The sequence below is a fragment of the Chinchilla lanigera genome, unplaced genomic scaffold (genome assembly GCF_000276665.1).
Source record: "Chinchilla lanigera isolate Chin_1 unplaced genomic scaffold, ChiLan1.0 scaffold00030, whole genome shotgun sequence".
NCBI lineage: Eukaryota > Metazoa > Chordata > Mammalia > Rodentia > Chinchillidae > Chinchilla > Chinchilla lanigera.
Window position 1 is genome coordinate 22,920,048 of NW_004955431.1, and position 27,912 is coordinate 22,947,959.

At 36.9% G+C, this 27,912-nt stretch overlaps 1 protein-coding gene across 2 annotated transcripts; it reads right to left on the reverse strand.

Moving 5' to 3' along the window:
* Window positions 1-28: 28 nt before the first annotated feature.
* Window positions 29-27,912, reverse strand: Fam204a (family with sequence similarity 204, member A). Of its 2 annotated transcripts, none has more exons than XM_005387877.2 (8): window positions 27,852-27,912; window positions 21,877-22,118; window positions 21,295-21,382; window positions 21,022-21,052; window positions 20,774-20,873; window positions 15,626-15,715; window positions 1,103-1,209; window positions 29-821 (listed from the first exon to the last, which is right to left on the reverse strand). In XM_005387877.2, the coding sequence occupies exons 1-8, from the start codon at window positions 27,910-27,912 to the stop codon at window positions 770-772; spliced, it is 771 nt and encodes a 256-aa protein (XP_005387934.1). In that variant the 3' UTR covers window positions 29-769. The 2 variants fall into 2 exon arrangements, with proteins under 2 accessions (XP_005387934.1, XP_005387935.1); XM_005387878.2 differs by lacking the exon at window positions 27,852-27,912 and adding an exon at window positions 27,322-27,845.

Sequence of the window (27,912 nt, forward strand, 5' to 3'; positions counted from 1 at the left end):
ATAGTAAAACAAACCAGTTCTTAGATGATTCAGTTACCCTGGGTTATGACTGTCTGTTTAATAGTCACAGCACTTTTTCTTCTAAGAACCATCCCATAATTTAAAGGCTGATATGGCTGAGAGATACAGGAAGACATTCTAGACAGAGCTGAATTTAAATCAGCCCCCAATTACTCTATTTTGTCCTTTTTTCATTGTAATCATTTCATCTGAAGGTACACAAAAATTAATCAATTGCTTTTACATTGGACTATGAAATAACAATGCCATTGCTACCAATAAAGAATCAATAATTGTTTTTATAGCATTAAGATAATTACAGTCATTTGGAAAGACGGCATCAACTGAGACTTTTTTGCACTTATGACTAATCCATTTTTAACAAAAGCCAATCTTAAAAACATAATTCCAGAAAAACTACAGTTATGCCAAGAACAGATAAGAAAGTACAAGGATCATGGTTATGCTATACCGAACAGATAAAAAGCAAAATTGATTTTATACTATAGGTCTATACAAATAAATAAAATCCTATCTCCTCTTCCTGTATGTGCGCTTAGATTTCTGACATAAATAACAAAATACCTCATTCCATTTATTTCAACAGAATGAACTTCTTAGAAAAAAACTGAAGAGTTGATAACTCCCAAGATTTATGCTTACTTTTTTCTACTTCTATCAATTTCCTAATATATTTAACCTAAGCAGAAGAATCTTTTCTGTAAATTAAGCACACAAGTCTACATGTGTCTTGAAGAATTCTGTCCCGTTACATATATCCCATGTTGCTTTTGGTTTCCCATCTCTTCTTTGCTTCAAACCTGAAATGAAAACATGAAAATCTCAATTTATTTCTAAAATAAAATTAAAACTTTGCTAAAGTGCATGTTGACTATGTGACCAAAGCAAAACAATTCCACACTCCACTGCATACAAAATAAACAACAGGATGAAAAAATGGCTCCATATTTATAATCTTATACACAAAGAGACAGAGTAAAATAAAAGTTACCAACAAACTGGGCTCATCAAATATATGAGGCTGTCTGAAATTCCTACGAAGTTAGCAGAATCACTACTGGAAAGTCTTACGGAAACTTACCCCCACGCGAGTTTCTTCTTTTTCCGAGCAGCCTGCGAGTTTTCAACCTCCTTTTTGGCTTTTACAAACTTGTGGCAGGCAATTGCTTTGGCAATTTGTACACCAAGCTAAGAATTACAAAGGAGAAAAAAAATGTGAAAACTAGTATTCCAGATAATACAGAATTATAATGACACTTAACTTGAGAAGTTTTAAGAAAGCCATGCCTGGGATCAGAAATTCTATGCTCATGCTTCTTGAACAAAGTATAATCAACACTCAGATGTGGCCCGTATTTCCTTCCCCTCCCCAAAGACCTTCTACCCTTGTTGAACCATCTCCTGGATGGAAATCCTTTCCAAAGTGAGGCCCCTCGAGGGTCCACTAAGGTAGTAATGAGGTTCTTCAAGCTATCCCAGCATTTCAATAGGCTGAACAGGAATCCCTGATAAGGCTGCACAGACTGACAGAGACATCAACTTTCTCTGCTTTGGGCTAGAATTATAGCAACTCAGTATGGTCACACCAGTTATCTCATGTGATCAGAGGCTCTGATTGGCAGTTACAGATGGGATTAATAAAACATGGAAACGCTAATTACTACTTCATAAATGCACTGTGCATGGAGAGGAAGAGCGTTTCAGTCTCTGGCAGAGAAAAGGGTATAAAAGGTCCCAGAACATGAAAAGGCTGGACTGCAGGACTCAGGTGTTCCCTAGGTGGGGCCCTTTTTTCAGGGGCCCCTGACCTGCAATCAGAAATCCTACCAGGTCTGTTCTAAAAGAACACCCCATCTAAGAAGTGATCTTTTTTTTTTGGTTTTGTTTTCCGGTACCGGGAATCGAACTCACAACCTTGTGCTTGCCAGGCAGGCACTGTGCCGCTGAGCTAAATCCCCAGCCCCTATCTTTAATTTAGTCTGTAACATCCTTGCCTCTGCATCTCTCCAGCTCTTTTCTAGCTACAGAACTGTTTCACTGGCAAGTATCTCCAAGACAGGGACGCTGATACCTTCTAGTTTCTATGAGCTCTTATATTAAAATACCCAACTATAACAGATGGCTTATACTGATCCAGTAAGGACACAACTGAAACAATGAAAGTTAAAAGTTTTTCTGGTTTTTCCTGCCTTTTCTACTCCTTTGTTCAACCTGATGTATATTAATAGACAAGCAGATTTGTGGAAGAGATGAAACGACTAGTCTGAGGTCTGTGCATCAAAGCCTAAGTTTTAGAGATCTGCTTGCCAACAGGAAGGCATGGAAAAAGGCTGTGAACACATGTGCAAGCAAAGAAGCCAATTAGAACAACAAGGTCTGGCATGCTCGATGTGTCTTCCAGCTCTTCTTGGAGAATAGTTTTTTTTTAGGGCAAAAGAGACAAGGGGTAATCAAGCACTGAGTAGACTTTACAAATGAGAGAAAAACAGATCTTTCTTTTCAGTTCAGGCAAGGATGAATATGCAAATGGAAGTAAGCTAACAAACCAAGGTGCTTCAACAGGACAGTCACTGAAGAGAAGAATGACTGTGACTTAAGAGACCGCTGGAGAAATCATCAACCTCAGCATCTTCTCAACACTCAGAGTAACGTCAGCAGCACTACTGCAGTCATCTTTCACGTAGGGAGAATTTTTATCCCACAAACGTTATGAAGGCACAGATGTACAGTTTGCCAGGCACTGTTGTAGGTGCTGGAGACCCAGTCCCAAATCAAACACAGCTTGCTATCCAAGTGCAAATAGGGATGAGGCATGACTGCTTCAATGCTGGCTTTGTTCTTTTGGTTCTTTTTGTTCCCAGCTCTTTATCACAGAAAGTTCACCTAAGTCAACCAAAACAAGGCTAAGAATCAAAGGGCTGTAGCATTATCATCTCAGGGGAAAGTGAAACTCTGGGAGGATGCTGGGGCATCATTTTTCAACAGGATGGAATTCCTATCCACTGAAAAACTGCTCACTTGTCTGTCACGCAAAGAATCAAGTTAGCACCTGCAGGGTGAAGCTACTCAACAGTGCAGTGTCAAACTCCCAAATCTCACTGGCTGAGCTTTTACCTCATTCACTTCGAGAACGCAAGACGCCGGCATTTCCACATGTGACCTTCAGGCTCACCCGGGCCGGAGAACTGGAGGGCTTCACACTGGCTCTTAAATTCTTAGTCCTGAAGTGACACACACTGTTCATGGCCCACTGGTCAGAAACACTCAGATGGCACCATAAATGCAAGGGGCTGGACAACATTAGGGCAACAGTGTGTGCACCCAAGAAGCTGTCTTCTGCCATAAAACACAGCTTATGACCCATGTTTATGATGTGCAACAGGCCGTCCACACTCATATGGATGAGACAATCTCTTTTCTATGCCCTATGCCCCAAAGGTAAAACAATCTGTAGTTAAAAAAAATCTGTAGTTTTTCATTAACCCCACTTCTGTATCATATACATAAATGCAAAAAGATAGTGTATCCTATTTAAAGTAAGCCTATAGTTTGGCTAAGAAACAAAAGCAATCTGAAATATTTCTGCCATATACCATTAACCATGTAAGCAAATTATTCTCTAAAACTGTGGTGTATTAAGCTTTACATGTTTACTTATTGAAATTCCCCAGTACGGGTTTCCTGGATTTGGAACAGACAAACCAAGAAGCATCTCCAAGTGTCTGGATGTGCAGTCCTTGACTTCAGTGGGCTCTTCACCCTGACATGTCATATACTTGAAGAATGGAAATGCCCTTAGTGTTCCAGCAAGGCTAAGGCCAAACCCAGCATAACCAGTGCCAGAGTAAAGGGTTAGCGTATGTCCCTAAGACACAGTATAAACTTGTTAAAAATAATTCATTAGAATGCATTAAGCAAGTATTCACAAGTGAGGGCTCTATCACTTGTAAACTAAATAGACTAGTGGGTGCGTAGCAACACCTTCAAACAATACAGTTGTTCCCATAAAACACACATTTCTGTTATTTTACGATGGGCTACAATAAATGGAATGTTTATCAACTGATAAACGTTAAACAAATCTGGTTTATGTATTTTTTTTACAGAAAACACCTTTTAGTTTGTAATGATGATAGAAAGTCATAACCTTTTTGCGTGCTCACATGCTTAAGATGAATGTGTTTCACTTGTTTTGTAGAGGAAGAAAAAAGAATAAGACATATCTGGAAATATAATAGGATAATAAGGCCTCCAATAAAAGAGACGGTTAAGAAGAAATGCAGTTTCCCATTCAAGATGACTAACTCAAGTTCCAGAATACAAAAGACATGCTGTTTCAGTATTACAAACAAATAAAATAAGCTGACAAGAATCACCCTTTTGCTTCCATAAAAAGAAAAATGCATCTTCCTACTCAATGTAAACATCACAAAAGCTTGGTCAATGGTTTCTGTATTAAAAAGACTGTTTTGGGTCATCAGATAACTACAGCAACACAATGTGGGAAGAAATATTTTTAAATGAATAAAAATACATACAGATTTTCTTGTACGTGTAGCCAAAGTATCAGCATTTTCCATATAGACCATCCAATATTTTGCTGCATTTTAATTAAGGTGTCTAAACATTATCACAAAGAACTGCAAATTGGTCAGAGCATGCGGTAAGGAAAATTAAGCTCTAAAGGCTTTTTATCACCATATTTCAGGAACCAAGGGTGTAAAATGTTCTAATTTGGGATATATTAAAAGCCATAAAAGGTCTTTCAAAAAGATTAATGGTACTTTGCTTGGATTTAAGATAAGGGCTTTAGCTGGTTGGAAAAGCAGGGCCCTGGCTGGACCCTTGAGGCATTCATCTTTACAGCCACTTGGAAGATTTGTAAAAGCGTCTGCATAACCTCAAGCAAATGCACGGCGACATTTTTTTAATTCCTTTCAATTTTACAGGTTTAGCATGTGTAAATCATATTGGGTTGTAAAATAGATATAATGGCACATCCTTATAGTACAGATTTTTAAAAGACAAACTTCAAAATAAAGTTAGTTTTTCTTGCCAAATGTTGTCATGTAAAGTTTGTTGAGAATCATTTGAAACATCTGATTCAAACAGCTTAATCTAGCACAACTATAAACTTCTTATCCGTTTCATAAAATATTTTACTCATCTCAAAATTACTGGCTTGTAACAGATTTATGAAGTTTTGCTCCCTTTTGAACACTTTCAAGGCACTTATTTAAAAATACCAATTATCATACTTTAACTTTTTATGCAATAATAGGTCTCTATGAAAAATATTTATGCCATTCCCTTTTGTTCTTTAATTAAATGAAAACAGATGTTTTCTGAAGTAAAGCGGAACCATTACTGGAGTACTTAAAGTGTTAAGGTCTTTAATTTTTATATCAGTTTAGTCGACAATTCCTGATTGTCTTTACTCAAGCTCAACATTAATGTCAAGCAAGTTACCTAGGAGACGAAAGAGATCAAAGAGACAAAAACCCCTCCAATGTCTGATTAATCAAGCCTGCAAACAGCTTATTTCTTTTAGCCTGCATGCAAGTATGAAAATGAGATTCTGGGAGCTGAACATTGTGCAGATTTGTTCATTCTTATCAGAACAAAGCCAGCGGCAGCTTATTTCATGGATCATTGGCACTGTCATCAGTGCTACACAGAACGGGTGACAGCTCCTCATTTTGAGGCTTGAACAAAATTAGCAAAAAGTCGGCACAAATTAGCCTCTCATCTTTTTAGTAATATGACATTATTCATTTACTTTTTATCCAATTTTTAATTTTTTCCTTGTCAGCTATCCCTTTCTAGTGTCTCTTGCATGGCATCATAAAATGCCTTCTAAAAAACAAGCAAAGAAACAGCCAAAGTTGAAATAACACACGAAGTTCAAGCAGCAAACAAGAACAAGCACTTTCCAATGACTGGTGATGCTATGGTTTTAAAAATGACTTTCAAAACTGCACTAATAATCGATTGAAACAAAAAAATTCAGAATGCAATGCAGTTAAGGAATTTTATGAAACCAATAGTGTATTTCAATAAAGTGTATCCTGTGACTGACAGGCTCGCTCAATCTGCAGTGTAAGACGGTATGTGTTATAGTAAGTGCAGGGTGTCAACATTTGGATTGGTACCTTTCTCTCCATGATCATACCTGAGATGTCAAAGCTCTGATGACAGCAAATAATTTATGCTATATCTAATCATTTAACTCTGATTTAAATCAAGTCATTTTCTCTGTTATAGGAAATAACCTAATTTCATTGTCATCTTAAAATGTGCATGTACAGGCAGGTGTATGCTTGTGTATGTTCGTGTACTACACAGATCTATATGGTGTGTAATTATATGCACATCTCGTATTTATTCTTATACCTACAATTTCGTATCACTACTTCAAAGCATAATCCAATAAATTCTGGTTTTAAAAAATATCAAAAAGATATACAGTATATATGCACAACTCCCTTTGATAATATAGCATGTGCACATATACATATACACATATACATAAAGATTCATATATCCAACTTTGATTTCACAGAAAATAGTTGATGTAACACCTGTTTTAACGATGACTATTAAAGCCTCAAATTATATGCAGGTTATAGTATTCCAAAGGAAAGATGTTATACTGCTGAAATTACTCCTGGATACAGACATTTATATCCAAGTAACTTATTCCATTCATAAGGGAAAAAAGCATTAAAAAATTAACCATAAGCTGTTAGATGCTTTACACAGCCTCCATAAGAAAGACAGTTTTTTAAAAGAACTGTAGTACTGTTTTCAGCAATTTCTTTATCTCTGTTCTTCTAAGTAAGAAAGCCTATTAACAAGCTTTGAACTTAAAATCACATTTACAATAATGTGCCATCAACAGTTTTATAAGCTAATTAGAAAAAGATTAATTAATGACTGGCTGCTAATAAAATGGCAATCATGAAGAAAGAAACCAAGGGTGCTAAGCTTCAACTACCACCAATTAAGAGCTAATTACAAACAAATTATATATGTGTTTTGCTGTGGGCTTTAATTTACTAAAATGGTTTTAATTAAAAGAGAAAACATGCTGATTAATTGAACTGCAGAAAAAATCTACAGTATAAACTGTGCTTTGTCTGTCTCTTTAATTAGACTTGTAACATCTGAAATCTTTTTTTAGGGTTAGTTAAAAGCACAGATAAACATAATTAAAAGAGAGCACAAGGAACACTATTCAAGGTGATCACCCAATCAGACCCCAAAGGTTAAAAGAAAACATCCACAATGCAATGAGATCTGAGTAAGCACACCTAAAAACCTGAGATAAGACCCATCACTGAAGATGTATCTTACTTTTCTGAGGTTAAAATGCTCCAACTTCAAGGTTTTTTTTATGGGAATGAACATATCTTGAAACTAGATGTAAAGGAATGCACACAGATCCTCCCTTACCGGGACGGACAATGCTTATTTTCCATATATCACACAAAACGTTCACCACACGTAATAACTAAATTACTTAGAAGAACAAGGCTTCAAAGAATTAAAATTACCACTTAAGCAACTCCCACCCCAGACGGTGCAGACTACAAAATGATACATGGGCAAATGTTTAAATTAAAAAGCAATGAGAGATGACCAAAGTTAATAAAAAGGAGTCAGTTCTGAATGATCCCCAGCGGACACACACGCACACACACATGCACACACACACACACACACACACACACACACTCTCGCCTGAAAGCAGGGAGCTCCCAACTCCCTAGGCAGCTGAAGGAGCTGCAGAGAAGCAACAGCCTAGCTGGTGGGAGGTCTTTTCCTCTCCCGTGTCCTGTATTCTTTCTCACTACCCATCAGCGAAATGTGCCGAAGAGAAAATGGCCCTAAACCCTACTGCTTAACTAGAAAGGATTAAACAAAAATAAGAAAAAATAAAACAGGAATCAAAGGCAGAACAGTAAAATTTGAGACAGAAAATGTATTTTTTCCAGTCTGCTGATATCAGATGACTCTTATGAAATTATTTTGTAAAAAATGATCATTTGTTTTTATAGCAAACCTATAGATTACATTCATCATACACACTCCTTAGTACTAGCAACAAAATAATCTCCTTTCCATACAAATAAACTCTTAATGTATATAAGTAATATTCACTGCATTGTTACTGTGCTTACCCAATCTTCGGTGGCTAGAAGTCATAGCAATTAAGACAATAAAAAGGCCCTACCCTCCTTGAGCAGGGTCATAAGTTCCAGGGATAAATTTTTACTATACCTAATTGCACTGTATTGTTCAGCTTTATATGTGACCAAACTGTTTTACCTTAGAAACATGGTTGTCAAGATATTTTTACTCAAAGTTTTCAGAAAAATAGAAAACAATTTTGCTTTCTGGATTACAGAAGAAAAGGTTTAGAAACAATAGATTTGCTTCACCATCTTTCAATTTAACTTCTTTAATTTGGATTCTGTTTTGGGACACACTGCGATAAGTAAATCTGACAAAACTGTGTTATTTGGGAAGGCTTCGGTGGGGTGGTGCTCAAGCTCCCATTCCATAAAGAGCACTTACACCTACACTAATAACCAAAATGAAAAGGGTGAAGTGTAGTCAAACTCTCAGGAGAAGCCAAAACGTAATAAACTAACTCGGAAAAATCACAAATGCTAGAGCCAATGCTATGATGTCCACAGCTCTGCGAAATGACTACACTTTAGAAGTTAACATAAAATGTAGAACCTCTCTCTTCAAATGTACATATGTAGTTCTCTACTGAGAATGTCCTCAGATTTTCTAGGAATTGCTCTGAAAAAGTGTGGGCTACAAACTAATAGTCTACCCACTTGATTTACTGAGCTATGAAAGCAAACAACTCAATTTAAACTTCAGTTTTTAAAAAAGTCATTCCTTCCTCCTTTAAATATTAACAAATGATTATTATTTTGTTAACTGTACCTACGTTTTGTAGCTCCCAAATTTAAGCAGTCTACTGTACTTATTTATTTTTATTGTTTTGTCTTTTTGAGACAGAGTTTTGTTACGCAGTTTAGGCTGGCCTTGAACTCAGTTTGTAGACCAGACTGGTCTCTGAACTCACAGTGATCTTCTTGCCTCAGCCTTCCGAGTGCTGGGATTAAGGGCATGCACCACCACATCCAGCCAGCCTACTGCACTTATAATGAAATTAAATTTCTGGTTTATTTACATATATACACAATAGACAAAGGATAATATTAATATATATTTTTTCATTTCTACCTGTGATACTTTGGTTCGATTCTAAATTAATAACATGTTCAACATCAAGTCATTGCCGTGGGTCCTCATTTATAAATTCAAGAAAATGAGCTTTAAAATATGAAACATATTATCATAACATACCCTAAATCAAAAGATTATGGCCTTGGCAAAGATGGCACTGGATTATAACCAAAGCACCTTGAATGTGAATATTAACACCCTAAAAATCATCAAAGAAACGAAGAAACAAAGTACTGTTTTCAAGGAGTCAAGTGTACTTGGTACAGCCACAGACCATCCTGTCTCAGTTACTTATAGGATAAGCTTAATCTTAAAGGTTACAAGCCATGCAAAGCTAAAGGAAGTTTACAGTCAACTCTGTTCATTTCTGCCTCAGCAATGCACAGGCATAACTGAAACCTCACAGAGGTAAGACTCACTCACTGGTGGAAATATACTGTTCGGCTGCCAAACCAAGTTGGCATTTACAATCAGTAACATGAAGATGCTTAGAAAAATATCGTCTGTATAAAATGTGAAATTCAACCTACCTGCTGCCTACTTAATTAAATCTAGGCTTTTGCACTTAATTTCAAAATACTTATTTCTATCGGTTTCTATAAATTAGTATGTGTACTGTACTGAAGATAACATGTCAGAAAAGATAATACCAAAGGACAGTATTTTTAAAGTGCTGCTGTGAATGAATAGAACACACTTCTAAGACAGAGGTTAACAAGCCACAAGCATGCTCAGTATATGGGTATATGTATTCTTAAAAAACAAAAACAACTTTTCTTTCCAAATTAGAACAGTTTTATCAATATACTACAAATGTAAACCTATGTATTCACTTCATTTCTCCTCCAAGACTTTTAACAACAAAGATGTATTTAACCAATAGGAAGGACAGTCTGAAAACAGCCCACTACACACTCCCTTGCAAAACTAATGATTTGAAGTGCAATCCAGGCTTCAGACATGTGAACTTGGATCACCTCTCCAAACCAGGTCCTATATGTCCTTACTGTCGTCAGTAATCTAAGGGGATACGATTATTGTATTAATGGAAAATTATGTGCTTGCTACGTTGCAATGACAGCACACTGTCGAGCCTATTTTAGTGGGATTTTTGTTGTTGTTTTTTAAATAACTGCTTTCAAGGCTTATTATCAGTCAGAAATGGTTCTACTTTTGGGTTTATTTATCCCAAAACTGATGTTGTCCTATTTATTTCACAGGCTTATAAATGTTAAACATCAAAAATTAGCTTCACTTATTAAAGCTGGAAAAGGTTTTAAGAACTCTGAGATCTGTGCCTCTGAGCAAAGGCTTTATCAGCAGGTCCCAGTCACTGTTTCTTGAAAAAAGAAAATGGTACTGATTAAAAACCAATACACCTGATTTGCTAAAAAAAACACCTACCATGTACACATACACACTTAAACTCACAAAGAGCCTCTGCCCCAAACTCATACCCCATGGCTCATATCCATGGTGACTGGCACCAAGGGGATAGATAGGAAAATGTAATTCTCAACTTAAACTATTCACTCAAGAATTTCATCTTTATTAGTTATTTGTCACAGGTACTTAATTACTATGGCATCAGTATCTTTCCAATGTCTGTATCTGCACATTTTCCAGATGCCTTTCTACTGAACTAGAGAAAGTACAGGGCCCAAATTTTTGTTTTCTCTTTTAATGAGAATTCTGTAATCCCATACTAAATAACTTTAATTAGTTTTACTAGAATAAATCATTATATTTATGTGGAGTAAGAACAATTGAGAAAAATGTTTTCCATCCTTGTAAGTCCTGGAAATATCATGTACTTCTAAAGCTATCTCACTTTCCACAAAGTATGACAAGGAAAAACGTCCTTTAAGTGGAAAACACCGAGTGTTATAAAATTCCCATTTCTAAAATGGCAGAATGACAAAACTCCAAAGCAGAAACACAGTACTGTATCTCGAAGAAACACACGCACATTTGTATCTAAAGTCTCTAAAGCACTGCTCCTAGATGTTTCGGCAGGCAGCCCCACACTGCATTCAGCAAGGCAAGCTCACCAGTGAACAAGTAGGGAAGGTTAGTGAAACAGCTGCTGGGCAGAAAATCATATGGTGACCGATCCCCAGCCCTGTGCATTATCTAGGAAATTAGCCAGGTTTACTAAGAGATTTAACACAGATACAGAAAAGATTCTATCATCTAGTATCCCACTTAAAACAAATTTCAGATGTGATAAGCCAAGATGTAAAGTACAATCCGTTCATATTCTAGACATGTCAAGCCATCTCATCATAATCAATCATAATAAATGTCCCAAGCAAGAAAAGAATTAGCAAAAGAAGCTAAAATAAGTGGATGAAAGTACGAGAATGAGAATATTTACACAGTTTTAGATTATCTCCAGTCTTCCCACAAGTTACTTACTCATTACAAAGGAAAAACAGTAACTTTACAGTGGAGGGGTTACCCTAATCAGATAATCAAAGCAACCCCACCAATACATGGTATGAGGAGACAGCCGGAGAGAAGGACACAACAATCACTTCCGTGATTTTTCTGCCCAAACTGCATAGTCTGAAATCAATCCTGAGTAAGTAACAGACAAACCAAAATTAAGGGAGATGCTACAGTCACTGGCCTCCACTCTTCAAAAATATTAAGGTCCTGAGAAATAAAAACAAATGGAGGAATTGTTCCAGATTCAAGGTGAAAAAAACTTGAAAACATAAGATAATGTCATAGACCAAGATAAATATAATTTTTAAAGGAATTCAGTAGGACAATTAGTAAATTTAAACTGCATAGACTGGAAAGGAAAACTCATCATAAATTTCCAACTTTCTGAAAAATCAAATAATCTCAAAGTTTTCTTTTAAAAGTAAAATGTGTTCAGCTCAAAATGTCAGCACTACTAATTCTACTAAAAAAAGGAACACAGAACCTGCAGTAAAATGAATGCCTCTCAAAGAATTCCCCCCACTTCTGGTGGGTGTGCTAAGAAATAGAAGAAGACAAAAAAGAAAATGCACAGCAGCTAATAGACCACACGGTGCCCACATTTTAATAATACTGTAGCCTAGGCCTTGCCTTACCCATTCCTCTTTCCTTAAAGGTAAAAGCCTCAGAAAATTGGCTGACCTGGGAACTCTGCTTTCACAGCTGCCATGGATTTGGAAAATCATATAATATACAATTCTTAGGTCTTCTAAAGGGAAGGTTAGGTAACCAATGACAATGAGAAACCAGTTTGTCAAGTCCTGTAATACTGAACAGACCAATGAAATTCATAGCACTTATAAAAGCAACAGGGCAGCCATACTCGGGTCCTGCTGATTTCCCTTACTTAAGTGTCTGTAAGTCTTAAGTGCAATACTGTACTGGAACTATCTAGCTGTCTCCAGACCAGCCAGCATCCAACAGCAACCAGTAACACACTGCCAGAACTTTTAAAGGGATTCATGAGACACCTGTTTAACACGTACCACAACACAGAATACTTTACCATCACTAATACATTTAAGCAGTAGTTCTCCAAAAAGTTTTGTTTTGAGGCTTCCATCGGCTTCTACAACCCCTTACTTAATTGTGATACAGACCTGTGACTGGTTGTCACTGCTTGTGTGCTTTCCAGGCTCTGAAAGCCCCCTCAGCTCTTGAACCACTCTTCTGTACCCCCATAACATGATGTCTTGGTACACAACTACACCTTAGGGTTATGACTGTTACCTACCCTCTGGAGTCTCTTCCAACCCCATAAGCACTGCCTGTCCCTACCACTCCCTGATGTTTTTCATGGGCACCTTTACACAATGTGGAGGTTAGATACACTACTGGTGTAAGTCTGCTATCTCATGGGTTAACTATACATGCAAGCTGGCCAAGAAACTAAGCCACTTCCCCAAACAGCACTTCTGTGGAAATATAAGTCCCAAGTGACAAATAGTTTACTTACCAACAAACAAAAGACACTACGTTGAATGGACTTTTTAAAAGGTCATCTTTGATACATAGCTCACCGTGCAGGAATAAGGACCCTTATCTTACTAATACAGTAGCAGCCACTGTAACAACCAACAAACACTGAAACCCCACTGAGTTTGTGAGACCACTGAACACACTTTAAAATTCACCTTCTTACAATATAATACCTTCATCTTTTTATTTCAAAATACACAAATAAAATACTATGTGAAAGGTATAACCAACAAAACAAAATAGGGCTCTTTTTGTATATGTCAAGCTATAAGCACAAGAAGTATTATAATATAAGAAAGGAGAGCATTTTTCAAGAAAAGAAAGCAAAAATGCTAAATTTTTAGGGTACAGCAATTTTACTTCTAGTTATATACTCAAAAGAACTGAAAGCAGGGATTTGAACAGGTCTCTGGACACTCATGTTCATAGCAAAATTATTTGTAGTAGTCAAAAATCTATTATGGCTGAAATACCAAGTTTCAGCTATGTGCTAAAGGATCGGTTATCAGCCGATGGACTTTTGGGAAGGGACTGAACCATGAGGTCTCTTGCTTTCTTTCACTTCCTGACTGCCAAGAGGTGATGCTCTCGTCCATTAGGCCCTCTCCACCATGATCTGTCTCACCACAGGCCCAAAACCAACAGAGCTAAGCAACCACGGACTGAAACCTTTGAAAGTATCAGTCAAAATAAATCTTTTAAGTTGATTTTCCCAAGTATTTTGTAACAACAATGAAAAGCTGAGTAATACAAGGTGTCCAGGGGCAGCTAAATGCATAATCAAAATGTACCAAACACTGAGAATGTAACATGTATGTATGACAGAGTATTAGTTTTGAAAAGGAAGTAAATTCTGATACATACAACACAGAGGACTCTGAAGACATTATGGCACCTGAAATACACAGACACAAAAGGACAAATACGTCACGATGTCACCTATAAGAGGTACTAGAGTGAAATTCAGAGACAGAGAAAAGGCTCCCAATGAGAAGTCACTATTTAATTGGTACAGAGTTTTAGTTTTCCAAGATGAAGAGTTCTGGAGACGGGTGGTGGCTGTACAACAAACTGAATGCACTTAAGGGGTGAAGATTTTTATGTCTACTTTACCACAGTAAAAAATACTTTTAAGAAATGTAAGCTTGCTCTTTGAAAAGTCACAAAACTGACACTTAAACTTACTTCTTGCAAATGTTCCTCACTGGGGCCCAGGGCTTTACAATTTCCTTTATATTAAGCATTATACACAGGCATACATATTATGCACACAAGTATTTCACGTGGGACATGACTTTAAAAGGTATAAAGAAAAAAAAGATAATTTTCAATCCATATGCCTCTCTTCTGAACCTGTTTTATTTTTCTACATTAAAGGTATAAAATTTACAAGATCATTAAAGCCTGAGGCCAAAAACAGGGGAGAAATCACATGTAAAAATTCCACCAAACAGCCTTCAATGAATGATTTTTTGGGGGGGTGGGGATGGGAGAAGAGTGTACGTTATTTGCCAAGAACAGACTACTGAAATAAAGTTATCTTGAGTCTCAGAAAGAAAATTTCACGTGCTTTGAGTTAGAAAACTGAGCATGGCCCAGATGACCCATAATGGTCTGCATGAAACTATTACCAGAAAGAGTAATGGTTTGAGAATGGAGTAAAGGAAGAAGGATCCCGGCACTAAGGATACAAACTAGGGTAGAGACATTTAAAAAAAGAACAAAAAGGAATTACAGAATAACAATAAAACATATGCCAATATGAGCTCTTCATGAGGTTAATTCTCAACTGCAGGCACACCCTCCCCACCACACCCCTTCTCAGAGAGTAAAAGATTTTCATGAGGCCTTCTGTAACAGGAAAATGAATATTTAGTTTACACAGTAGTTTTGTATTATATAGACTATAGCAGAAAAGACTTCAAATTCTCTAGGGCTGGGAAAGTGTATACAAAATAGTACTCATTAAGAAAGCATGTCAGCAAGGGTTAAGAAAAGGTTGAGGGCTGTGACCTTAGAACATACAACTACCCTCGGGGGGAGTTAGACTTAAAGATATAAATGGAAAAAGAAACCCCACCTGGAAAAAAATCTCTCTAATCTCGGTAAAGCTAGGGTTGAATATCAATCATGGATTATTTCTAACATTAAGTTTTAGACCAGCAAATTTAAGAACACTAAAGATAAGAGTAAAGCTTAGTACTTTACAAAATAACAACAAAAGCACCAGCAAAAGGGGGGGGGTAAAAAGGAAAGTCTTAAATAAACTATTTTAATATTGACTTTATTAATGAACATAAAAAGAATGAAGACTCATTTTAGAAAAAACTAGAAACAAAGATAAAGTATAATTAGGTTGACTCACCTCTCGAGTAGCTAGCTGGTTGCTCAGTTCCTCAGCCTTCTCAACATCCCACTCATCCACAGCCTGGTCTATCCTCTTTTCAAGGCCTGACTAAAAAGAAAAGAATCCTAAAAGTTAAGGGCAGGAAAGAAATGTAACAATTTGCTAGCAAATATTATGTCATAGTAGTACACTAAATCCAATACATGTGGAGACCATTTAACTCTCACAGTAATCCTACAAGGTTGTTGCTACCATTACAATTTATGGATAACAAGTCTTAAAAACATTAATGACTTACCCGAGGTTATATAATATCTTGAATTAATAATAAAAAGGAGGTACAGATTCAGAATCTTAATCCAAAGAATTCCCTTAACGACAACATTAATGATAGTAATAGTTAAAACTTATGGAGTGATTATTACGTGGTAGACCCTGGGCTTAGCTATTAAGAAAGCTCATTTAATCCTAACAACTCCATGAAACATCCTGCTTGAAAGACAAGGAAACAGCCTTAACTCCCCATCCTGGTCAGAGTCAGAGTACCTAAGGATAAAGCAGTGAGGCCTACACGGTTAACCACACCCTTCCCCACAGCTCAGGACCATGGACACTAGGCCGAATGTTAAACATGGGAGCAAGTTACATAAAATCATTTACTTTTCCTATGGAGATGTTTTAATTTACTAAAGATGCTTCAAGAAATCATAATTAAAATTTTATGATTACCAGGCTAGGTAGGACTCAGCATGAATCTATGGAAAGATGTGTTGACATTAATAAAATGATTCTAGTTTGCAAAACTACTACAGACTAAAAACTTTGAAAAGGTCTACTAACATATACTTTTTATAAAAAAAGTTTTATCCTAACAATGGCTACCTAGTATATCCTTAAGTTTCCAAGTATTCAGTTACAGACTGAGCCCCCCTTATTTAATAACAGAAGTACTAAGCATGTCTCCCCCATCAGTATATTGCTTGATTACCAGTCAACTAGAGCAATTTTGTTCCTGTGTAGCCTTTGCTAAAATGAAACTTTAAAAGCAACATAATCTGCCTAAAAATCAGCAGAGAAGCCAAAGTCCAGTGAGGTTATCACTGCTGTCTGTCCTGATGTGAAGACTGTTAGTTCTTATTGTGCATTCTGCCACAAGCCCCTTAGCTTTAGAGGGACCAAAGTAAACAGCTCATGGACTGGTACTATTCGCAGACCACTGCTGGTACCTAGAATCGATTTGATTAGTCAGTAGTCATTATAAATAAAATTTAACTTCCAAGTCAGTGAGAAGCCTCACAGGATTTGAACTCAAGAGTGGCCTTCATCTGACTTGTCCAGGACATTTTACATACCAAGGGAGTGGCCAGTGGCATAGGGTACTACTAGTAGTTGCAGTGTCTTGCTGTGCTTCTAAGGTGTTATTCAGCTAGAATCAGAACTTAACACACATCTCAATGCAGACAAATTTAGGAATGGCAATTTGGCCACAGGTGGGAAATGTATCTAAGGGTAGTTATCTAACAGGTTCCCATGAGGTAACAACCAAGATCTAATTAATAAAGTTTCCTTGCTGATGTCAAGAAGGTATGACTACAAAACAAACATTAAATTTACTGGTACTAGGTTTAACACTATGAACTAATCATCCATACATGCATAGCAGAATATCTTTTAATATGTGATTAAAGCTCTTTTAGCCAAGCTGTACCACATTTCCATAAAAATTATACTACTAAATATTTATTCATCTGGATAACATTTAATTTTTAAAGCATAATACAAATAACTTATATACCAAAAGAATGTTTTACTATGACTGAACCTAAATATCTAAGGGAAAAAATGAGGCTATTTCTCCATAAAGGAGGAAGGGGGTGACCTTTTATACAAATATGAATCTTATTTATTTTATTTATAAATCTTATTTATGATTTTGTTACCTATATATATAAATTATACTCATTTAAATCATTTGAGTTAAATAAGTATACACAGATCAGCTACAGTATTCAGAAAACGCTACATATGGAACCAAATGACTTGACTTTAGGTATCACTTCATTCCTTATTTGTTTGTTTTGTTAGGCAAATTATACTAAGCTTCAGTTTCTTCATCTGTATTATGAGAATTGGCACTGGCCCTGCCTACCCAGCCCACAGGGATCACAGAGGGATCAGAGACAACACTTTGTAATTGATACCAGGGGAAACTCATGATACCACAACACTCCCACACTCCTATACCTCCCCTGCTGCCCCCTCAAGGCAGTCAGGCTTTTGTCTGACCTGTGTACTGCAGTTCCACGTAAGAGTCTAGACGGAACAAGTATTCCACTTAAAACAAAAGTTTGAAAAAGACACACTGTGCAATAGCAGTTTCCTCTCATAAACAACTTAAAAAAAAAAAAGACATACAAATACTCCAACAATTCTTAAAAATAACTCTAGTTTTCGTGCCAAAAAGTATCCACTACTTTTTGGAACTGCTGTAATAATGACTGTTGACTAATCAAACTGATTCAACTAAAGAATACTGGAGACATTTACAGTGAAATTAATGACTGAAATTTATTCTAAAGAAATTCCCACATAGATCCAAAATAATAATTCCCACATAGATTCAAAAATAATTATGTTATGATTACGGAATTATTAGTAAGTCCCAGAACTGCTGCCAGAAACACAATTATAGCTGTATTTAATACAAAGAACACTTTAAAACAGCTTTGGATATTAGGAAGATTACATTGTAAAATACAAGCCTCTTTGCATTGTCTGGCAAGCAGGTGACAGCGGTGTTGTAAATACACATTCTGGGCTGAGCAACCGTTTCAGCGTGGCAGTGTTCCAAAAAAGGAAAAGAAAAAACATTACACGATAGACATAAGATTAAGAAGTTTGTTTTGCTTTACTGTTCTTCAGAGCTGAGTGAATACAAAATAAAAAGGCCAAGGTATGGTAACAGATCAGCCTCTGCTCTAGAGAAATAAAGTAACTGACTGGAAATCCACGTCAGTATTGTTCACAATGCACCACAGCTTTTCATGATCCTCACCAGAGTGAATGAGCAGTACCTACTATCTCCTGGACTTATATTTACTTGTAGCTTTTATCTTGGCCCTCCAATGTGGACATTCTTTACTGTTTATTTACTCTATTAGATTCACAGTAGAGACTTGAGCCCAACAGTGTAAGGGTGACACGTAAAACTATGATCCCAAACCAAAGAATCAGTGTGGACTTGCTGGCATGCAATTATACTGAACTCCCAAGAGAATATAAAATAATTTGGCCTCTATAAACCCATTCTTTCCTTTTATGCTTGCATTTATTTGTAGAATATTATGTGTTGGCAAAATCCTGAACTGACACAAGCCTGACCAGCACCAGTTTCCTTGTTTAGAAGACTGGCATAACTTTCCTATCTTAGTTCCACAAAGGAATGCTGTCATTAAGCAAATCCAAAGCTATAAAACAGATCAATAGGTGACTTACAGCCACTTCCCTTAAATAGAGATCTCACTCTTAGAATGGCATCTGACTTATAATATTCTTGTAGAACACATCGAATGCATAATGTGAAAGAGAACATTAGTTCTTAAAACTGAGTTTAAAAGACTTTGTACTACAATAAATCCTAATATCCTGTACTAAACATATTCCAAATTTAGATAATGCATAAGAGCTAGCCATATTTGGCCAGTAACAAAAAGATATAATTTCATATGCAATGGGACAATAAAATCCTGGTAAAGATAGACTCTAAAAAACATCCTCTAAATTTTTACTTTTTAGAATGGCTAAAAAGTTCATTTCATGGCTTTAATTTCACCAAGAAATAATTCAGGCATTGTAGAGTCAATATAATTATGAAAAAAAACTAATAAATACTGTAACTACAAAGACTAATTTACAAGTAAAACCTTAAAAATATTCCTAGTAAAAAAACTAGGGTTGTAATCATTTGTTAAGATGGTAACTAAGCACATATTCATCACTGCTCTCCACAGCATGGCTTACTTTGGACACACATACATATTTAACCTGTCAATATTCCTCTATGTGACTCACGAGTTACTCTTTCAAGACTTTACTACACTCTACAGACTGACAACTTCATTTCTCAACCTTCGCGTCTCCAGAACTCCTACACATTTTACTAACCATATACTGTGTCGTGTGCCACCTAGTACACAAAATGAACTCTGCATAGCCTCCACTCTGACATCTTTTCCCTTCCCAGTCTTTCTCATCATCGTAAGTATCACTGTGCCCACCACTGTTTAGGGCAAAACCCTGCACCACTCTCTTCCTCCTTATGCCCCAAGCCCTCCCCAGCAATTCATACACAGTGCACAAGCAAACACTGTTGATTCCACTTCCACACTATTGTTCAACTTCAAGTTTTCTCCATCTTCAGCAGCACCATTCTTGTTCAATTCAACATTATCTTGTGGAAGGAATCAAACTCATGACCCTGTCTGCCAGGCAGGCACTGTGCCACTAAGCTGTATCTCCGGCCCCAGGAAGTTTCTTAACTGTCCTCTATCTACTTCTGTGGCCCCATAATGTTTTCTCCACATTTAATAACCAGGACAATTTTTTTAAACATAAATTCGATTACATCGCTGTACTGACTTAAAACCCCTTAAAGATGCATAATCGCACTGTAAATAAAAACTACTTCCTGTGTCTCCTGAGGTTTTATCCAGTTTGGTCCCTCCCTGTCAGCCCGACCAATCTTACCTTGGGGCACCCTTGCTACGCTGACTGGACTGCAGCCAGGCCGGCCTTCTTATTTTCTCAAAGCCCCAGGATAACTCTTCCTTAGGATCTTCACGCATGTTACTGCCTCTGCACAATCACTCTTTACGTAGTTTTTTCCCCCAACTCTGCAGGTTTCACTGAAATGGTATCTTGTAAGAAAGGCTTTCCCTGACTACCCAAACTCAAGTGAGGGTCTCATTTCATTTTTTCACTATGACCTATTCTTTTCCTTTCTAAATTTTTTAATAATTCATAACTACACATCTACCTGTTTCTCTGGCATCTTTTCGGTACACAATGGTTGTTATAACTTTCTAACCAAATGAACTAATGAACAAGTACCTCAGACAAGACTAATCATAAACCACTTAATACCAAATGCAGTTTAAAAGATCTTACCTTTTCAACCTTTTTCTTTTTAACAGGGGGTTCAAATCTATCATTGGCTCCAAAGTACTGAGTAAGCTCCTTCCACTGGGTTTCATTTAAGGACTGCTCACTGCAAGAAAATCAATTAAGTTTTGTTTTGCTCATTTTAATTTTACTGTTTTATTTGCTACAATTACACAAAATCATACATACAATTCTTTATGTTTGATTAGTATCAGAAATGAGTACTAAAGTAAGTATTTTTAAATTCTACCTACTTTTGAGATTCTTTTTCATTCTTCAGTTTATCTGAAAAGAATTCACAAAACATCAATACTTCAGTTATTTCAAATCACATTTTAAAAAATTACTTAATTCAGGGCTGGGGATTTAGCTCAGCGGCAAAAGCGCCTGCCTGGCAAGTGCAAGGTCGTGAGTTCGGTTCCCACTACCGGAGAAAAACCGAAAAACCAAAAATTACTTAATTCAATTACTCACAATTTAGCACCAGAACTCCTGACAATCTGAATTTAAAGAAAAAACAACAACACCTTTTCTGGAGCGTTTTCTCCTTTTCCCTCTGAATCTTGAGGTTGAAGTTTTCTGTTCAGAATGTTTTTTATGCAGTTCTTGAAATTTCTACGTGAAGTTTAAAAAAGAAACAAATACACTGAAGAAAATCATGTATTTTTAAAATAACAAATATGTCAAGTAGTAAAAACATTCTGACATTTATAAAGATATCAATGAATGAAAATAGGAAATACTCTATTACTGGGATGCTCACAACCTAAGCTTGATATTCTTTACTTCTGGTGTTAAGTTGTTTGATAATTGAGAGTGAAACTAAATGACTCAGATAAACAGATAAAGTGAAGTGAGAAACCTTTCTCAGGTCAGGCACAGCAGTTAATTCTACATAGTATTTTTTTCTTACCCTTTTAATGAAAAACAGCAACAAAAATCAAAATATTAAAAGTATCTGCAGATTTAGAGAACAGTGAAAAAACATTCTGGGCCCACCTTCCCTACCTGCTACATCCCAAGAACATACATTCTGACCACAGTAGAAAACCCAGAAAAACACACACACACATACAGGCTTTCATAAAGGCACATCAGGAAAAACTTACATTCCACATATTTAAGGGAATTCCAGAAGGGCACTCTTCATATGCATTTGCTTTGGTCTCTGTTTCAGGTTTTGGTTCATCTGCCGAGCAACCTGCGATTTCTGTTTCTCCAATGGTCCCATCCTCTTTATCTTCCTGTAAGTTATGATCAAAGTTCTGTACTGTGGGCTCATCTTCAGAATCCAACTCAATATCACTTTCATTGAGGCCAGGAGGCAGCAGTCCGCTCCACATCTTTTCTTCTAGAATGAAAAGGATGAGCTAAGACATAAACAATAGCACTGGAAACAATTTTAAACCATTAAAAGACAGCCCAAGAGCCTAATAAGTCTATCACTGGTCTAGGAACAGTCCATATAAACTTTTTTGTCTGTTAAACCTTAGAACCCTCTATATTAAAATAGCTAGAATCTTCACTTGTATAAGTTAAAAATAATTAAAAGCAATTTAAATGAGTGTTTCAAAATATGTCTAAAGGTAAAAAAAAGAAAATAAAATCATGACTTTTTAATATATAGGTAATTATTTTTCTTAAAAACACAGAAATTCAATAAAATATCCATTGCTCAAGAATGTCAGAAACCAGTGTACTTTTCAAGCAGTATAGTTACATTTCTAGCTATACCAACTAGACAGTAGAATAAAGATGGATATTTCCCCTATATTTGAATGCAGAAAACTTTGAGGGAGCTTATTGTGTAAAGAGCACGGAGACAAAAAAATCTAAGCTGATCGATCAGTTGAAGAAGTATAAAGAATATCCTACTTTTAAATTTTACACTGTTTGCTAATACTAAATGAACTGTAACAATTTAACAGTATTGTACATACAGCTTTTTTGAGTGAAATACTGTATTTGGGAAATTAATGTTAAAATTCAGGATGACATTGTACTTAACATTAGTTGCACAGTCCATGGATAGAATCATTAATTATTACTAAGTTTAATAAAAATGATATTTTAAAATCACAGTTGGAATCACTTGCTAAGATGATAACTAAGCACATATTTATCACTGGTCTCTGTAGCACAGCCTACTTTTCACATACACACTGAGCCAAATCAGTTCATTCAAAAGATGTCGAGAATAAAGGAGCTGGTTGTACTGCTCATGACTTACTATCACTCTGAAGGGGTAGGACAGAAATCTGTTTTGCTAAGATTGCTACTAAAAATTTTAATTAACCAAGGAATCAAAAACCATTTCCATTATATCTGTGACAAAAACATCAGAGGGTTTGCAGTAATCTCTTTTAAGAACCTCCTCCCAGGTCCAAAGAATCAGATTTTATGTTTCGTGGTTTTGGTCCAGCTTCACTAGTTGCTGGTTCTCTGAAACACCCTAAAATATTCTCTGGGCTTTTTAAGAAGAAGGACTCTGGAACTCCTCCAACTAGATTCCAGGCTCCACCACCCACTAGTGGTGTAAGGAAATCATTTATCATCTCTGACCCTCAGTTTCTTGATCTGTAACACAGGGATAATTATACTGCCTACAGGGTTATTCCAAGGATTAAATGAAATAAGGCACTCAACCAGTATTCAGAAGATCCTAGGAGTTCAATAAATGGCAAGTTCCTTTTACTATTATTATTTCTGTGGCTATGTATCACACTTTTATCATTTCTATTATGGGTGACAAGATTCAAAATATAATTTTGAAGTTTCTTATATTTACTCACTTAGCAACTGATAAAATTATTCATTTCCTTATTTCCAGGCTGATATAAAATTTCTACTAAAAAACTTTGTGTTTGATTTTCTATATAGAACAATAAAATGAAAGGTAAATTACCATGCAGATGACAGAGCTCAAACTTCAGTTCTCCTCAGCTGTGCAGGCCCTTCCAAAGAGCATAGCAGTATATTTTCTATTCAGAATTTCTACTCGTTTTTTTCTTTTTTTTTAAAGCAGAGACCCAAAATTTTACAAGCTCCAAGCCCCATAAAACCCAAACCCATTCCTAAATCTAGCCTGTGAATGTTAAAAATTGCAACAGAGGCACTCTTGAGATACTTTGATAGTATAAAAGACAACATATAAAAAATGCCGATACTGGAAAATGACTACTATCCTATTAATAAAAATATTTCTACTGTTCTGAGGAGCAAGGAGTGGAGAGCAGTAATAAGCTCCAACACGACTTTGCCACTGCCATAAAAATATACCTGCAGGCTCATTATCCATTTAAGGACTTGAGGACAGTAACAAATTTCAGATTTAATTTCTTAACATAAGCAGGGTCTGTGTTAACAGTTTCTTTTCCTGTCCATGGCACTTTTACACATTCACTGTGTGCTGAGCACTCTTTCAGACCTTGGAAGCAGAAGGACACAAAACAGTCAGAAAGCCTTAACCTCACAGGAAGACAACTACATACAGGGTGCCGCCAAGTGCCAACTCAGTTTGCATCTTGCAGGGCACGTTTTCCCCACAGGGCAGTTGCAAGGTGCCTGCTAGATCACTGTTTTTGCATCTCTGCAGGAGGACGATCTATACCAGTGGTGCAAACCTATGGCACACATGCCGCAGCCAACTGTTTTGTATCACTGAAAGCTCTAAAATGTTCGCCATCATTGGCCTATGCTCTCAGCACCCAAATGTGCCTCCTCCTGGGGCACCGTCTCAGTTGCTTCAAAGGTCTGCTTTTCCTCCACAGGTGTTTAGTCCACACAAGCACACTGAGGCAGAAAATAGTATATCAATAATGGGATAGTCATCCGTTTTTTTTTATGGTTTTTTTGGACTTTCTCAAAATTACTTTTAGTTGCAACTGACAAGGCATGAAAAACTGTATTCAAGATAACATTTGCCTAACATGATGAATTGAGTGTACTGAAAGAAAAAAGAAAATTAAAACAATTTTAAAAAGTGGAACCCACCTTCAAACCCATAAAACAAGGCAAAATTCAAATAAGGTATGTTTCTGAACTTAGTTCTTGAAAATCTTTACTCATGTGCCATTTTGTTATGACTGTTAAAAGCCAAAACAAACAAAAAGAAAGACTCTGTAGTCACTGATAAGCACAGATAACTGCTGCCATTCCCTATGGAGCATTCAAAATGGAAATGCCCTATTGAGTAGCAGCTCATCTTTAATCAGTCAGTATGGACTGGCTTAGGGACTTCTGTTGTGGGCCTCTGTTTGAAAACACTGTTTTTCTATACATAACATATGTATGTCATTCATGCATTTTCTAAGTGGCACCATGTCTGGCCTCCTGTCATCCCTGTTTTTGGCTGGAGAATGACTTTTCTTTAACATGTCTCTTACTCATGCCTTTCACAGTGTATTTCTTTGTTTTAAAGCAGATAACTCCAAATTACCATTTAACTGAGAAAATTTACTTAGACATTCTCAATAGATATGTAATACCAAAAAAGTAGAAACTCTTTTAAAATGTGCATTATAGCCAGTCTATACAATAGCCAAAATATCAATTCATAAGCTTTTTTTTTTAGTCCATATCCCAAACACCTTAGTAATTTTAGTCCCAACACCTTTTTTCTCTATAGTTTTGAACATCACATTATTTTATACACTCTTCACCTCTGGATTTAATATTTCTTCAAACCCACAATTATCCTACAAAACGTTCTGTATGACTATGCAGAACATCTTAGCCCTGGGCTGACACTACTATAAACCAAAAATATTTCTGAATTAAACTGGTCTGAATAGCTATGTATTCTTTTGCCCCTGAAAACCGATCATAGTCATTATTTAGCATACTTGGGCAGTGGGGCACTGGTTTAGCAGTTCCTATTCTATATCATGGCAAGAACTAGAATCACTAAGTTAACTTAAGTATTTTCAAAAACCCAACATATTTTTCCTCCCAGTGAGAAACAAATAATCCACCCTTAGGTGAGGAAATTTAAATTCAGTGAAGCGTTCATCATTCCTTAGCTCACTAGAGACGCTGATTGGAATCTATAGATCTGACTTTTATAAGAAAAACAATGAACACAGTTTAGTAAAACACAATCTTTCAAAATGTAGGATCCATAGAGATTTCAAATTGTAACAACAAGAGTACCAGACTGTGCAGGAACTGGGAACTACCCTGTTTACAGGGGCAAAACCTCTGTCTTCAAAGTCAGATCTTTCTAGTCCAAAGCAAGTCACTGTAATTGTCTGGGTCTCCTTCCTAAAGCTCTAAAAGGAATGTGGGATCAGATGATCTGAGAGAGCTCTAAAATGTTTATGATCTTAACATGATTTAAGTGATCCCAGACACCCAGGGGTACCTCACTCCTCGCTGTAACACTCCCTTTACTTCCAGTATATGCAATACTGACTAAATCCCAGGAGACAAGTCTTCCATGCTCTACCTACCAGCCCAGCTAAGATTACTAGTTTCAGAGAATCTGTACATCAGGACACTGAGAAAGGAAAGGAAACCACAGCTAGAACAGAACACAGAGAGAATAGAAAGGGAAATAAAGCAGGTCATCGTCACACATGGCACACAAACAATGTGGCAGGCACTGGTTTACCATTAATCCTCACAACAATCTCTTCACTAAAAATTACTATCAATACCCATTTTACAGATGAGGTAACTGACTTGCCCAATACATTGTGACCCATTTCTTTTACAAAAGTAGCACCCTGTGGCTTTAAATTATGAACTTTTAGAGAGCAGAGCGGTGAGAGGTAACATTCTTGAGAAGTCAAAGATTTAAGAGTGAATCCAAAGAATGATTCTAGCCTATAAGTACAAACTTGCTAAAATTTAGTTAGGATTTTTTTCCCTGTAGTTTTAAAGTACAGAAATCTATGTGAGGTGTTACACTAAACTGTACACGGGCAAGTCACAGAGATTTGAGTAATGTCATATTTTCTGGAAGACCAGGCAGCTGCCTATAAACAAGACCCCAAAGATATAATCTGAACAGATCAATGGATAAATGTTTCCTGTCTCTAATAGACCGGAAGTAAATTCTATTAGCAAATGAAGCTATCTTATATCCTGTATTTTGTATTCAATTACAAATAATCACAGAAACCTGAATCTTGGCTAATCTAAATATAGTGGTACTTGTGAAATAACTACAAGCCACTATCCACTCATCTTAAAGATTTCGTTAAATAATTATACATAGTTTCTGTGCTTTGGAATTACTTAACTAAAATATTTGCTAGCCTGTAATATCAATATTAATGTAAATGTCCTATTTACTTTTATGATACAAAGAGATACAGACAATGTAACTGAAGCATACAGCTGAGTTAGGATTTAAATTGTCATTCTGCTTACCCAGATAAATATTTAGCAGGATTCTGCATGTATGCACGTGTTTAATTAAAGACAGTGTTTGTTTAGACGGGGCCTGGGAAACACTTCCCCAGACCCTCGACCTCGCACGGAAAGATTTACAATTAACCAGTAAGATTTCAAGGCTCACTTTAAGTCGATGTCGCTGTGAGAATACTTACAAGCTTCAAGACTGCAAGAGGGTGGCTCTAGGAGGGTACACCTTTTCCTGCTTGGCGGCACAACCCGGAACTCAGCAGGCTCTCTGACGGCAGTGCCGCACTCCAATCCCCAAATGGGGAGAAGGCCCTCCTGGCCCCAGAACTAAGCGCCACGGGTTCGGCGTAGGAAGTCTAGCCTGCCGGCATTCCCACTAACTGAAGCGGCTCTCCCGGATACAACAACTGTAAAGATGAGCCTGTTTCCTTGTTCAAAAGCTCCTCGCCCTGTCTCACTCTGGCGGGGTCGGGACAGGGAAACCTTCTCCCACTGACTGGCTGGGGAAGGCGCCGCGACGCCCCCTCCGAGCCGAGCGGATGGCAGCGCTCCCGTGGACCGCGCGCGAAGCTTTCTAGACCATCCCCGGCACTTCGGCCAAGGAACTGTGAGGAGGCTCAACCCGGGCCCCTCTTCTCCTCTCACGGGGTGCCCCCGGACCGTCAGGCCGGCGACGAAGCCGGGGAGAACCAGCTCTGCAAGAAGCCGCACTCACCGATCAGGAAGCGGACTCCCGGCATCCATTTTAAGACCTCGTCAACATCGTGCCTTCTCAT